The sequence below is a fragment of the Mustelus asterias genome, chromosome 23, assembly GCF_964213995.1.
Source record: "Mustelus asterias chromosome 23, sMusAst1.hap1.1, whole genome shotgun sequence".
Lineage (NCBI taxonomy): Eukaryota > Metazoa > Chordata > Chondrichthyes > Carcharhiniformes > Triakidae > Mustelus > Mustelus asterias.
This window is the reverse complement of record NC_135823.1, coordinates 25,210,983-25,226,990: the sequence shown is the minus strand read 5'-3', so window position 1 is coordinate 25,226,990 and position 16,008 is coordinate 25,210,983. Positions and strand designations below refer to the sequence as shown.

The 16,008-nt window shown below is 42.2% G+C and overlaps 1 protein-coding gene across 2 annotated transcripts in view; it reads right to left on the bottom strand.

Annotated features, from left to right (window-relative positions):
* Positions 1–376: 376 nt before the first annotated feature.
* The window catches only part of arpc1a (actin related protein 2/3 complex, subunit 1A), a 51,279-nt gene continuing 35,647 nt past the window's right edge, over positions 377–16,008 (bottom strand). For both annotated transcript variants that reach the window (XM_078240133.1, XM_078240134.1), the window contains exons 5-10: positions 15,019–15,126; positions 11,798–12,010; positions 7,944–8,019; positions 6,980–7,173; positions 2,696–2,786; positions 377–784 (exon numbers count right to left, since the gene is read on the bottom strand). In XM_078240133.1, coding sequence (XP_078096259.1) covers positions 746–784; positions 2,696–2,786; positions 6,980–7,173; positions 7,944–8,019; positions 11,798–12,010; positions 15,019–15,126 — 721 coding nt within the window. In that variant the 3' untranslated portion in view covers positions 377–745. The remainder of the gene's footprint in view (positions 785–2,695; positions 2,787–6,979; positions 7,174–7,943; positions 8,020–11,797; positions 12,011–15,018; positions 15,127–16,008) is intronic.

Genomic DNA, 16,008 nt, shown 5'->3' with positions numbered 1-16,008 from the left:
GGATTTTTACAATTCTGTGACTGTTTCATGGTAACCATTACTGAGACTTTCTTTATATTTCCAATCATTAAAAAATTAACCGAATTCAAATCCTGCCAGCTGCCATGGTGGGATTTGATTCCACGTCCCTACAGCATTAACCTGGGTCTCTAGATTACTAGTCCAGTGACATTACCACTGTGCCATCATCTCCAATGTTAAAGACAAAAAGTTGAAGAGAGAAACACCTTGCAGTTAATCACTTTTAACACTCTGACCCTACAGTCCTCATTTCCTTTCATATACCTACATCGGAATCTGGAAACAAGCATGAAGCTTTGTTAGATTGCTCTTTCGGCAATTTAATGGGCAATAAAGAGGCATTACCATTAACAGCCAAGTTTTGTAGTGTTTATTTTCTAGCAGACACACTACACAAAAGTCCCCTTAAATTAGTGTACATTATTACCCTTTCTTAGGGCATGTCCCTCAGAATGCCGTAGAAACTGCTTTGAAGGCAGTTTTAGCTAAGAAAAAAGGAAAAAAAAGAGAACCCACTTCAAACCAATTCCTTTAAAAACAAAACAAAAAACAATTCCCAGAACGATAAAAGCGGTGGAGCATTGATTTCAGTATTTTTCAGTGCCTTTCCTTGTTTTTCTTTGAGAATTTTCTCGCCAGCCTCTGGTCAGCTGCTGCTGGGAGGGCAGGGGGAGCTCTTCCTTTCTCATCGCGTTTTGTCATGCTAGAGCACAAGGATTCCTGTTCACATGATGCGTACATCTTGGATCGAGGATTCCAGAGACTGAAAGGAAATTTAAAAACTTTAAATAAATGCATGGTAGCAGCAGGCAAAAATAGTGTTCTGGTAAACTGGATGAAAACGTTTGGGGAGAAAAACTGAGCCCAAAATTTGCAGACTGTACATTCCACACTTGTTGTGGGAATCCTGATTGTAAGGTGGCAAAGATGAAGTGAGTTAACAACATATCATGCAAGTTAGAATCATAGAATCCCTACAGTGCAGGAGGAGGCCATTTGGCCCATCGAGCCTGCACCGACCACAATCCAACCCAGCCCCCTGACACTAGGGGGCAATTTAGCATGGCCAATCCACCTAACCTGTACATCTTTGGACTGTGGAAGTTACCATATTTCTGATTTGACACTTTGAAACCTAAATTAATGTCGCTTCATTGCAGCTCCCTTAATGACATACACACACGTATAGAATCCCTCCAACAGTCTTTGATGGGAGCTTATCCATCTCTGGCCAAAAATTGCAAGTCAACCAATGAAGGGAACATACACTTCATTCCTGTCACTTAAAATATTTTCTGAAGTTGTTTGTGTTTTTACATGCTGGCCATACTGTGCGTTTGCTAAAACCTATACATGGCACACCGGTATCAGTGGTGGCATTCACACCCAAGCTAGAAGATCAAATTCCACTCAAAAAGACGCCTGAATGTACATCAAGCTGACACTTTATTGCAATGTTGAAGGAGGGATCCTGCAGAAAGGGCCATGTTGTACTTCAGTCATTAAGTTAAGTAAAGTTCATTTATTAGCCACAAGCAGGCTTACATTAACACTTGCAATGAAGTTACTGCGAAAATCCCCAGGTCGCCACAATCCGGCACCTGTTCGGGTACACTGAGGGAGAATTTAACATGGCCAATGCACCTAACCAGCACTTGCTGTGGGAGGAAGCCGGAGCACCTGGTGGAAACTCACGCAGACACAGGAAGAACATGCAAACTCCACACAGTCACCCAAGCCAGGAATTGAACCTGGGTCCCTGGTGCTATGAGGCAGCAGTGCTAACCACTGTACCATGCTGCAGGTCATGCCCACCTGTCAGGTCATGTAAAATATTCCACAGCAGTCTATTTTGAAGATCAGCAGCAGCGACAATATTACAGTTAATACCTGACATTCCTCAAATAATTCCTCCTGCCAATACGAGATGGCCTCTGATACTGGTCCATGCATGTGCAGTAAACCAATAACATTATTGGCCAGAGACTGTGCCTGCAAAACCCATCTTCAAAAAGCACTTGTGTGGAGTTCACTCCAGCATTGGTGCTGGTTTGTACGTTAAATATTAGTATTCAATCTTCCATTTCTACCACAAGTGACCTCTCTCTCCCCCTTTCTTTGTACCCATATAGTCCCCCAACTCTGTTCACCTTTCTCGCCTGCTCTCGATAATCTGTCAAAATCTGTTTTTTTTAAACCTCAAAATTAATTAAATGATTGAAATGCACTCTGAAAAGTTTGTCTTACTATTTTAAATTATGACATACTATGGCCATTTCTTTATTCATGCTTTACATTAGCAAACGGAGGGTGGCGGAGGGGGGAATGGAAGCAATCCATAATCAGATCATCAGTAAGTTGAATTTGGGGAGTGTATAGCCATGGTTGCAGTGCAGGAAAAGCTGCAGGCTATGATGCCACAGGGTAAAACAGTACAACTGCGCATGTACCACATTGGCAACCAAAGCACCCTTTCTCAAACCAGTCCATACAATTCTGAAGAAACTGGTAACAGAGCATTTGAACTGTTTAATGGCTTCAATATCAGCTGCAACCGTATAGAGTTTTATACAACACACATAATAAGCTGAAAGTCTTAATGATAACCTATTTATAAACATTCCTTGTGTGGCTGGAACCTATTGAAAAATCCCCAAAATAAATGTGACTTCACCTTCAAATCCCAAATTGTCATTGCGCCGTCAATACCAGTAGTGCAAAACTTCCGACAATCTCTCTTATCACCTTCATATACTGAGACTTGGCTATGGAGAGAAAAACAAATAAATACATTTTTGTAATACACTTTTCAATCCAGCTAAACCCAGCAGGAATCTACAAACAACTGTTTTTAACTTCAGATACGAGGGGTTTGATATTACATTTGAATATACAGCACATAATATTCAATGACATTACCATCATTGAATTCCCCACTATCAACATCATGGGAATTACAAGTGACTGGAAACTGAACAAGATCAGCTATATAGATACTGTGGTTACAAGAGCAGGTCACAGGCTGGGGATTCTGTGGAGTGTAACTCTCCCTTTGACTTTCCAAAACCTGTCCATCGTCAACAAGGTACAAGTGTGATGGAATACTCTCCACTTGCTTGGATGAGTGCCGCTTCATCAACACTCAAGAAACCTGGCACCAACCAGGACAAAACAGCCTGCTTGGTTGACACCCCATCTGCCACCTTCAACGTTCACTCCCTCCATCACCGACACAGTAGCAGCAGTGTGTACAACTCTACACGATGCACTGCAGCAACTCATTAAGGCTGTTTTGACAACACCTTCCAAACCTACGACCACTACCACCTATAAGTGCAAAAGCAGCAGATCAGGGGAATACCACCAGCAAGTTCCCCACCACGTCACACACCATCCTGACTTGAAACCAGATTGCCATTCCTTCACTGTCACTGTGTCAAAATCCTGGAAGCCACTCCTATCAGGGTATTGCTACAACACATGGACTGTGGCTGTTCAAGCAGGCAATATTAGAATATGAAAATATGTATCTTGCATACAAGTGCATAAAAAGGAAGAGAGTGGCAAAAGTCATAGGATAAGACTGAGGAATTAATGGGAAACAAGGAAATGGCAGATTTTGAACAAGTAATTCACAGTAGAAGATATAAAATGCATCCCAAGAATGATTAAAAAACACATGAACGGGTAAAGGGAAGGAGTTTTCACTATAATTTCAGAAAAAAGTACTTGGAAAACTAATGGGACTACAAGACCATAAGAAATAGGAACAGGAGGCAGCCAATCAACCCCTCCTGCCTGCTCCGCTACTCAATAGGATCATGGCTGATCCAACATTCCTTATGTCCACTTTCCTGCCCTTTCCCCGTAACTCTCAATTCCCTTATTGATCAAAATTCTATCTATCTCAGCCTTAACTATACACAAGGACTCTGCCCCCACAGCTCTCTGTGGCAAGGAGTTCCAAAGACTCCCAAACCCTCAAGAAATTCATCCTCATCTCAGTCTTAAGTTGGCGCCCCTTTATTCCGAGGCGATGCCCTCTGGTCCTAAACACTCAGACGAGGGGAATCATCCTCTCAGCATTTACCCTGTCAAGCCCTTTAGAATTCAATATGTTTCAATGAGAGCACCTCTCATTCTTCTAAACTCCAATGAGTAAAGTCCCAACCTGTTTAACCTTTCCTCATAAGAAAAGCAATTTTTAGCCAAACTGCCTCAGGGCTCCATTTTCATCTAATATTTAGTTAAAGACTTGAGTATTTCAAAATTCACCTAATTGAAGCGGCTTGGTATTTTATACATCAAGAATCTTTTGTCTCCAAATCAGCAGTTGACGAGTTCTTGTTCTTAGTTGCTTGTCACTTAGATTCCACCTCAGTCATGCTGAGTTTCACCTATTCTCAATACCACTCCAACTCTCAGAACCCATGAGATGGCAACAAGCAACTCTCATTCATTTACAAACGGAAATTGTACCCAGCAATCCTGAACATCATTGACATTGCTTGTTTTAAACCCCCTTTTTACCTGTCAGCTTGATCGAGGCAATGTGTATTCTGATAGGAATTAGTGGAAGTTATAGAAATTTGAAGGGACCAAAAAAAGGATTTGGTAACTTAATTCTGTTTAAGAAGCTGTGGAGCTGATGATTATTCCATTCTTAAATTCCGACTCAGGAGATTTACTGGGTAGTAATCAACTATCGTTGTCAATATTCTTCTGATCTCTACATGAAGGCAGGCCCCGAATCTGCCCCAGCCGAAACAGGGATCAAATCCCATGCTGCTGGCACTAATCTGATCCACACTGGCTGTCCAGCCAACCAACCCACTGTGGAGTCTTACTTACTGAGGCAACATGCAGTTTTACATGTATATTCTAGTCCCGAAGCTTGAACAGTGATGTTAGGGGCCCCTGGTTTCTTTCAATGAAATCATAGAAACCCTACAGTGCAGAAAGAGGCCATTCGGCCCATCGAGTCTGCACCGACCACAATCCCACCCAGGCCCTATCCCCATATCCCTACATATTTTACCCGCTAATCCCTCTAACATACGCATCCCGGGACACTAAGGGGCAATTTTTTAGCATGGCCAATTAACCTAACCCGCACATCTTTGGACTGTGGAAGGAAACCGGAGCACCCGGAGGAAACCCACGCAGACACGAGGAGAATGTGCAAACTCCACACAGACAGTGACCCAAGCCGGGAATCGAACACAGGTCCCTGGAGCGGTGAAGCAGCAGTGCTAACCATTGTGCTACCGTGCTGCCCCAATGCCGCCTCATCAATGCTGATGAGGAACTCTCCTGCCGTTACTGCCTTCTATCGGCACATTTTGGAAGGATTTGCAGATTGATACTAAACCTGTTTGGCCGCATTATTAACACACCTTCCTCTGCCATCAAGTCCTGGATTGGGATTTGAACTCAGAGCTTCTGCCTGTGAGTTCAGCCTATGTGGTTTTCACCTCTGTGTATTTCATAATAAGTTTGTGTCACCAATACTCGAATACACATATAAATGGGATGGATTCCAAACACCAGCAGGCAAGGCAAACAGTTCTTTGTACTAAAAGCAATTCTGAACAGTATAATATCAGCAATCTAAGTCATAACCTACTCTTTGGAATTAATTAATGGAGAGATTCTGTAACCAAATCATATTTTCCATGAGGAGCTGGGTGGGAGTGGATCCTTAGAGACCAAACTGGATAGGCAAGAATGTGTTGGATGAAGCTACAGTTCCCTTCTATTACTGTGTAAGAATGTTTTTCCAACTACAAATAGATTTGAGTGTTGCTCTTAGAATTTTAGCTCATTTAAACTGAAGTCTTTAGAGATTTAGACAAGCTACATTATATCAACCACTAAAATGTACCTGTAATCTAATAGTGCATCCATTTGATGTTTGTTTATTTCAATGTGTTCAATGCAAGCGATCCCTTAAAGCAATTAGTTGGAAGTTTTGGGCCCTCAAGGCTGACACAAGCTCTAAAAGCTCAGAATGGGTCTAATATTACACCATATCACTCAATTTGTTTGGTTTTGGATTTTGACAACGACTTAAAAAGAGTTTTAGAGGAATGACGTTATTTTTTCTGCCACTGAGTGCATTGTTCCAGGACCCTGGAAAATCCCTGTTGTATAACCTGATTGTTAATGCCTCTTGGAATTCAATGGTAGATATTGACTACAATATTAAACAGTCTGCTGTTTAATTTTGTTAAATGACACCGGATCCTTTCTCAGGAAAGGGACCGTTTCTGGGCTGGTGGCAGTTTCAGACGATGAGTGTTCCATAAGAAATAGAAGCCGAAGTAGGCCTTTCAGCCCTTTGGCCCTGCTTGACCATTCGATATGATCATGGCTAATCTGAGTATTGTAGTCAATATCTCAATTTTCCAACCCACTCCCCCAAACCCAGCAATGGTAGTTTGGTAACTACCCAGTAAATCCAGAAGTCAAGATCAAAGAATGAAAAAATCACCAGCTCCATGGCTCAAACAGAATTAAGTTACCAAATCTCTTGGTCCCTTCAAATTTCTATAACTGCCATGAATTCCTATCACAATACACGTCACCTTTATCAAACTGACAGATAAAAGGGGTTTAAAACAAGCAATGCCAGTGATGTGGGTACAGTTTCCGCTTGTAGATGAATGAGAATGGCTTTCTGCCATCTCATGGGTTCTGAGAGCTGGAGTGGTATTGAGAATAGGTGGAGCTCAACATGCCTGAGGTGGAGTCTAACGGACAAGCAACTAAGAATAGGAACTCATCAACTTCTGATCAGGAGACAAAACATTATTGATGCATAAAATACTGAGATGTTTCAATTAGATTAAATTTGCCGACCAATATAAGCACACTAGTCTATCAAAATATTAGATGAAAATAGGTCCCAGAGGCAGTTTGGCTGAAAAATTGCTGGCCTTGCCTTTCTCAAACTTACGTGATACTGTTCTGGTGCAGCGTCTCAAGCATAGTGTTTCGATCCTCTGTAGTTGCCCTTCTATCCAGATTGTGGAAGCGCTGCATGGCAGACATGTTGCGCTGAATGCTCTGCTTTGGAATGTCTAGCTTGGAGATGTAGGTCAATGAACCACGATCATCATACATAAACAGCATCGGACAACAATCATGGCCCTACAAATATAGAGAAAGCTGTAGAACAGGTTATCCAGTTTCATGTTCATCATGGATAAATACTGATAAATGTGCACAACTTTAGAATCAAAAAGCAAACCCTCTATACTACCATACAAAATTTATTTCTAATTCGTGTTTAGCAAGTAAGTGGAATCTTATTAAAAATAGCACGACCAACCTAGTACACACTTAAAACATTAATATAGAGATCGGGTTTTGACAATGTTAATTTAAACAGAGCACCAGAAAGCAATACTGCTACTGGGATCAGAGTGCTTTATCCTCCTTCGCTCCCTCAGTTTCCTCATCTTTAGTTCTGAAAGCTTTCACCCTAATGGGGTGTGGTACCTCAGGTGGCTGAGCCCTCTGGTTGCCGTTAGTAATGTGGAAGCCTAGGCACCAACTGCTACCAGACTATTTGCTCATGCAGGACATCCTGGCCAAAAGGAAACCTGCCCCATTTGATATGTGCTCTTCCTAACAGGCCAGTGAACAACACACAAGGCTGATTCTCTCCCCTCTTAGCCCTCCTCCTTCCTCCCTAGTCCAGGGCCCGCTGAGGAGTTGCACAGTATATCCCACTTTGATTTATCTATGCCAGATTGGTTCTGGAATATCAAAGGAGGAGTGAGGTTTCCAACGAGTGGCATTCTGCCATAGTGGCAAATACGATATTCAAGACTTTGAATAGCAAGTGTAGATGATACAATACAGAAGCTTGAGTCATTCCCACAGACTTGTGTAACATGAAACTAGGTTGTACTCACTGCTGCCACTATGTTATTCTCAGAGACAAAAATCACACTCAACAGAGGGAGAAATTCGGTCTTCGTTTGAGAAACCCTATAAAGAAAGATTACACTTTAATTCTAACCACTTATCTTTTAAGCATCCTTAGCCACTACTGAATCACCGATTTCCCCATTAAAAGGCAAAACTCCTACAGTTGAAGGTAGAATTGACACAAATTAAGTCAAAATTATTTGCTCAATTATCTCTCCTACTTCTCTTCATAGCGCAGGCCCTTCTTACGACAGTAATTCCTGGGCACCAGCAGCTCTCTGACATGAGTGCAGCTAGACTGTAGGCACTAGCAGACTGTTCAATTGTGGAAAGCATCACAAGAGCGACATTCTCCCTTTTACTAGGCATTCACACATGCATACTTTCCAGTTGAGATCATGGAATGCGTTCAGGAGAAGCAGCCCTGGCTGATTCTTCCTCAATCTCTAACCAAGAGAGACTGAAGACAATTGTCAAACCACTGTCTCTGCTGAGATTAGTAAACCCAAGACAGATCAGGCACCTCCTGGTCTATATTGTTGTACTAACCTGGGAAAATAGAACAAAATATCTAGTCCTTAGTCAATTTGCTATTTCTAATACTTTGGCGTCAACTAAACTGGGCTTTCAACCACATACCGAGAAACTAATTTTTTTGTGGTTCGTAATAAGCACTAACCATAGGGAGCGAAGGTGTAAGAAGAGTACATTTTATTCAAGTACTCCATGTTTGTATTGAAGAAAATTAAATTCCTGTCAAATATTTGGACGTTAATTTTAATCATCGCCATTGTACCACGGCGACCAGAGTTGGATCTCATTCAATGGCCAATCGCTCACAAGTGTCAATTATAGGGAGTGGCTCAATTACGAACACGATAGAACACCAGATTTTACAGCAGCCTTCGCCTCAGGAAGAGACTAGGATGTCAATTTCCTAGTCTGTAGAAAGATTTTCCGAAGCTTTTGGCTTTATGGTTGGTATTTTATAATAGACATCCTAGGAACAGCCTAGCTGGAAAGAACCACCTACTTAAGGGACTTGAGATAAAAATTAAATCACTTTAATTCATGTCTAGCAACAGAATCATGTTCTTTTTATAAAATCAGGGATCGTTTTGATCAAGACTACTAGCCAACATTTTCTTCAGATGTGCAAGTTTACATGGCATCTTACTGACACCATGTGGCGTGAACATGCATTACACAAGTAAGCACTATGCAAATTCAACAATTCAACAAAAGAAATCCCAACACTTTATACAGAAACATGGAACAGGAGTAGGCTGCTCACTATATTCAAAGTGATGTGAATTTACTTTGTACAAACACAAATTCTCTCTTCACTCCTGCTTAACCGATTTGTGACAGCGCAAACGCTAAATTTGAATGCATTTGAATCCTAAAATCAACACCTAACCTCAATTTACCAGTGTAAATGATTCACATTTCACAATACAATTACAGTGGACATTTCCAAATATCAATGTATCAAAATGACTGGGAAAGTCTGAAATAACAACCTTTGGAAAAGTGGTGATTCATAAATATGCGTAGATTTAAAACCTATCTTTCTTTGCGCCACTTCAATGATTTTGAAAATTTAAAGGCCAGCATGACCCTTCTTTCATCTGAAAATATGAGAAGCAATGGCCTGGGGCTTCAATCACGCCAAGCTCAAGAGCATCCGACCAAGATACCACCAACATGTCTCCTGTTCCACCAGAGGCCCAAACATCCACTCTATCACCCGCCCACACTTTGGCAAAGCAGACCACGAGGCTGTGCTCCTGCTCCCGGCTTGCAAGCAAAAACTGAAGCGGGAGAATCCATCAAAGAAAGTCATGCAACGTTGGTCTGAGGAATCGGATGATCTCCTACAGGTCTGCTTAGAGTCAGTAGACTGGTCAGTATTTAAAAACTCTGCGACTGGCCTGAACGAGTACACTACTACAGTAAGTGACTTCATTAGTAAGTGTGTAGAAGACTGTGTGCCAAGGAAGCAAATCTGCATGTTTCCCAACCAGAAACCATGGGTGAATAGGGATATCCACTGTTTGCTGAAGTCCAGGTCTTGAGGCATTCAAGTCAGGCAACCCTGACCTATACAAGAAAGCCAGATATGATCAAAGGAAATCCAAAAATGCCAAAAGACAATACCGGACCAAGCTAGAGTCCCAGGTTAGCCACATGGACCCTCGTCAACTATGGCAAGGTCTGCAAGACATAACAGGCTACAAGATGAAGGCATGTAAAATTGCCAGCTCCAATGCATCCACCCCAGAAGCCTCAGATGAGCCTGTATCCGAAGTCACCATTGCAGATGTCAGAGTAGCCTTCTCGAAGGTCAACCCACGGAAAGCGACTGGCCCAGATGGGGTAACCGGACAAGCACACAGATCATGTGTGGACCAGCTGGCGGGGGTATTCGCAGACATCTTCAACATCTCTTTACAACAATCTGAGGTCCCTATCTGCTTCAAGAAGACAACCATCATCCCGATACCAAAAAGCCAAGCAGCGTGCCTTAATGTCTGTTGTCCGGTGGCTCTAATATCCATCATTATGAAGTGCTTCAAAAGATTAGTCATGGCACAAATCAATTCCGGCCTCCCAGATTGCCTGGATCCACTACACTTCGCCTATCACCGCAACAGGTCCACAGCAGACATCTGCCTAGCCCTGCACTCAACCCTGGAGCACCTAGATAACAAAGACACCTCTGTCAGACTCCTATTTATTGACTACAGCTGAGCCTTCAACACCGTTATTCCTACGAAACTCATCTCGAAATGCCGTGGCCTGGGGCTTGGCTCCTCCCCTCCCTCTGCGACTGGATTTCTTAACCCACAGACCGCATCAGTAAGGATAGGCAACAACGCCTCCTCCACAATCATCCTCAACACTTGTGCCACACAAGGCTGTGTCCTGAGCCCCTTCCTATACTCCTTATACACCTATGACAGTAACGGCAAATTCCCCTCCAACTTGATTTTCAAGTTTGCTGATGACACCACCGTAGTGGGTCAGATCTCAAACAATGACGAGACACAGTACAGGAAAGAGAGAGAGAATCTGGTGAACTGGTGCGACGACAATAATTTCTCCCTCAATGTCAACAAAACAAAAGAAATAGTCATCGACTTCAAGAAGCGTAGTGGAGGACATGCCCTTGGGGCATCAATGGGGACAAAGTACAAATGGTCGAGAGCTTCAGGTTTTTAGGTGTCCAGATTACCAACAACCTGCCTGGTCCCCTCATGCCGACACTATAGGTAAGAAAGCCCACAACACCTCTACTTTCTCAGAAGACTAAGGAAATTTGGCATGTCCGCTAAACTCTCATCAACTTTTATAGATGCACCAGAGAAAGCATTCTTTCTGGTTGTATCACAGCTTGGTATGGCTCCTGCTCTGTCCAAGACCGCAAAAAACTACAAAAGGTCGTGAACGAAGCCCAGTCCATCACTCAAACCAGCTTCCCACCCATTGACACTGTCTACACTTCCCGCTGCCTTAGAAAAGCAGCCAGCAAAATTAAGGACCCCATGCACCCTGGACATACCTTCTTCCATCAGGAAAAAGATACAAAATGCTGACGTCATGTACCAACTGACTCAAGAACAGTTTCTTCCCTGCTGCCATCAGACTTTTGAATGGACTTACCTTGCATTAAGTTGATCTTTCTCTACACCCTAGCTATGACTATAACACTACATTCTGCATTCTCTCCTTTCCTTCTCTATGAACAGTGTGCTTTGTCTGTATAGCGCGCTAGAAACAATACTTTTCACTGTATACTAATATATGTGACAATAATAAATCAAGTCAAACTTACGTCATATTTTTACTGGCATCAACAACAGATACAGTGCTGTCGTGGCTGACCCATGCCAGACGGTTTCCTGTGGCAGAGAAAGAAACACTGTGGACCCAGCCACCACTCCCAGCTCCCCCAAACTCTGCCATCACTTGTCCGAAAGGCATTTTAGAACCCCAGGGTGTGGCAGAAGGCTTTGTGTCTACTTCTTTGATGTAAGCTGAGAAAACTCTAAGAAAAATAGAAATTAAATTGTCAGAAGAATACCCTGACGGATGGTTAGTGACATTCTGCACGGTTAAATAAAAGGTAACATGGCCTCACAAAGCATGACAAAGTACTTACTGCAAGACAGAAATATCTGAGGTAATACAATGCAAGCATTTTTCTATAATACAACTGGATTCATGAACATGTTGTCACCATCTTCCCCAAAATCCAATCCCAACTTTCCCAGAACTCCATGTCTAATTTCCTTTTCTGCCCCTGCCATAGTGCCCGAAACATCTGATCAAAGTCACAAATGACATCAGTTGTGACTGCGACAAAGGCAAACTAACCTGCCACATCCTTCTGAACCTGGCTGCAGACTTCGACACAATTCATCACACCATCCTCCTCCAAATTCTCTTCACTGATATCCAGCTGGGTGGGACTGCACTTGCCTGCCTCTATTCTCATCTACCTAATCATAGTCAGAGAATTATCATCATTGGCTATCTTTGTACCTCTGTAGAGCAATGGTCTCCAACCTTTCTAAGCACAAGATCATTTTTAGCTTCAAAATGTAGCACGAGATTCACTCTTAAAAATCTGACTTCACTAAACCCCCCCCCCCCCCCCCCCCAAAACGTACTCATGCATAACACTCACCTATTCTTAGTGTGATAGCTGTACTTGCACACTATGTGAAGTTTGGGGTCATAGTTTGAGATGGCCAGCCTCAAACAGTCCATCAGATGGGCATTTGTGAGAAGAGTGCAATGCTTGGACTTGATGATTTTCATCAAGCCAGCTCACAGAGGAATTGGAACTAAAGCAGGCCTTAACTTTGAGTGCACACAATGTCAGGAGAGGGTACTTCTCTCTGTTTACAAGTCCCCAAAAGTCTTTGCCCCTTGACCTAGCTTTCAGATCTGTGTCATTGTGCATGGTGATTATTTCTATGTCAAGTCCACTGCTTTGTTCGAACACCTGCTGAAATGTTGCTGTCAGTTCTCCAATGTCCACTTGAAGAAAAGGATTTGAGACAAACATAATGATCTGTTCCACCCTGTCCGACTTTATCAGTTGAATTCCTTTTCCAATTTGTTCAGGTGGTCACAGAATGTGTTTGGATGGAACCCTTTCTGTTTGACCTGTGGTTGGATTTTCCCCAAATTTGAGAAGATTTGAGAGGATCACAGGTCCAGTTTCTCCTTGAACACATTCACTTCTCTGATCATGTATGATAAGTCTCTGCCCCTCCTTTGCAATTCATGGTTCAGTTCATTCACTTTTGCACTTGCGTCCGTAAGAAATACCATGTGCTTAAGTGCTCGGAGGCATAATGCAAGAGATATGAAACCTTAGGCAGTGTATAGTTACGTGGAAAATGATATGGAAAACAAATATATTTTGGGATATCAAAGGTTGGAACTGTAAGATGCTTAGTAGAGTTAAGGAAGAATACATATCGCAGCATTGAAAATAATAGCTAGAAGGTGGTGAATTGGTAGAAGTTATTGTTTATTCCACAGTCTGGACATGTTCTTAGAGGAAGGACATCAGGCCATAGAAAAGTTGCATTGTAGATTCACCAAAACGCAACAGGAATGAAATGACAGTTTTATGACAATGACTGTATTCACTGGAGCAGAGAAGTTTAAAATAATCTAATAGAAACATTAAAAATTTGAAGGGGTCTGGAAAGTGAGTACGTAAGAACATAAGAAATAGGAGCAGGAGTAGGCCATCTAGCCCCTCGAGCCTGCCCCGCCATTCAATAAGATCATGGCTGATCTGAAGTGGATCAGTTCCACTTACCCGCCTGATCCCCATAATCCCTAATTCCCTTACCGATCAGGAATCCATCTATCTGTGATTTAAACACATTCAACGAGGTAGCCTCCACCACTTCAGTGGGCAGAGAATTCCAGAGATTCACCACCCTCTGAGAGAAGAAGTTCCTCCTCAACTCTGTCCTAAACTGACCCCCCTTTATTTTGAGGCTGTGCCCTCTAGCTCTAGTTTCCTTTCTAAGTGGAAATAATCTCTCCCTCTCTACCCTATCCAGCCCCTTCATTATCGTAAAGGTCTCTATAAGATCCCCCCTCAGCCTTCTAAATTCCAACGAATACAAACCCAATCTGCTCAGTCTCTCCTCATAGTCAACACCCCTCATCTCTGGTATCAACCTGGTGAACCTTCTCTGCACTCCCTCCAAGGCCAATATATCCTTCCGCAAATAAGGGGACCAATACTGCACACAGTATTCCAGCTGCGGCCTCACCAATGCCCTGTACAGATGCAGCAAGACATCTCTGCTTTTATATTCTATCCCCCTTGCGATATAGGCCAACATCCCATTTGCCTTCTTGATCACCTGCAGACTGGGTTTTTGCGTCTCATGCACAAGGACCCCCAGGTCCCTCTGCACAGCAGCATGTTGTAATTTCTTTCCATTTAGATAATAATCCAGTTTGCTATTATTTCTTCCAAAGTGAATAACCTCGCATTTGTTAACATTTATTTTCTCTGTGATGAATAAATGGAATTAATACAAGGAAAAATTGGGGGATCAGAAGGATATCCTTTACACCAAAGGTGGTTATCGAAACAATCATGAAATTTAAGTAGGAATTAGAAAGAGAATTAAATCATGGACACAAAATATAGGAAGACAGAGCTGCAATGGAATGATAGCAAATATCTGTGGTTGGAACAACCTGCAACACAAGCCATGGGTCAAGTGATGCTGGAATTATTGCAATTGTTTCCAGCATCTGAATGACCTCTCTCTCCTACACTAATGCTAATGACTACAATAATCAGAGTTTCACTCCAGGAGATTGGGGAATCATTTGAATCCTTAAATATAATAAAAATGCTGTATACATTCAAAGCTTTCCGAGGTAACTACATTGAGAGAAAGTTGCATGAAATGAATTTTGGTGTGGTCCAGTATTATATATTTATGACCAAAACCAGCACCTGTAAATGATATAAAAACTTCAGACAGAAGCTGCAGTGTCTCTCACCTGCATTTGAAGTCACACGAGCCTGCTGCCAATAAGACATTATTGGGATGCCAGTCAAGGCTAAGTATAGTAGAACGAATTGGCTTCTTGATGTGTTTACTCACCCACCTAAAACAGAGAACTACAGCTAATTATGTTAAAGCTTAACAAATGCTTTCATAAATAAACAGAATTTAAATTTCACCTATAACAAGATTTATTCTCTTGAAACATCCATTCATCTGGATGAAAAAATCCCTCCCTGTTCCACACCTCACTACCTTCATGTTTTGGGATGCATCATTTGATGAGCGAAAGGGCAGATGAGCACAGTTCCCAGGTTTGAGAAAATGCTGTGCAAAGTGGTGGACACTAGATACACAAGAGCCTCACAATTTTCCATTTTACCCACGAGAAAAAAAGCATTAGTCTGAGCTCAGCATCGCCCTCCGAAGGCTGAGGCAAGAAAAACTCAACTGTACGAACAACTGTAGACATAAACCTGCACCCCATCACAATACAATGCAGCAGCACGATTTCCATGCTGCAAGTTAACATGCTGCAAGCTGTTGATTGTAAGATCTGCAGGAAAAACTGCTTGCAGATAATGCCAAATTTGGAGTGAGGATTCACACAACTGCACAAATAAAGTAAACACAAAGGGATCTGTATAGATTTAGAAGACGGATTGATGAGAGGAGAGAAGAGAAGTGGACTGTGCAAATTAGAAATTAAATACTTCTAAGCTACAACAGGATCTGAAAGCATTAACTCACTGCAATCAATAGTATAGTGTTCACCAGCAGAAATAAAAGCTAACCAAATCTTCAGGCAAAGACCAATTGTGTTCCAAGCAACTGCAACGGCTACACCTGCAAAATGTTGTAATTCTAGCTTCCACACTACAGCAAGGCTATCCAGGATTTGGAGACAGCACAGAGCAGGGCGACCAAATTGATATGTTAAGCACTGGATCCATGAGGAAAGACTAAAAAACTTGGGGAACTATGC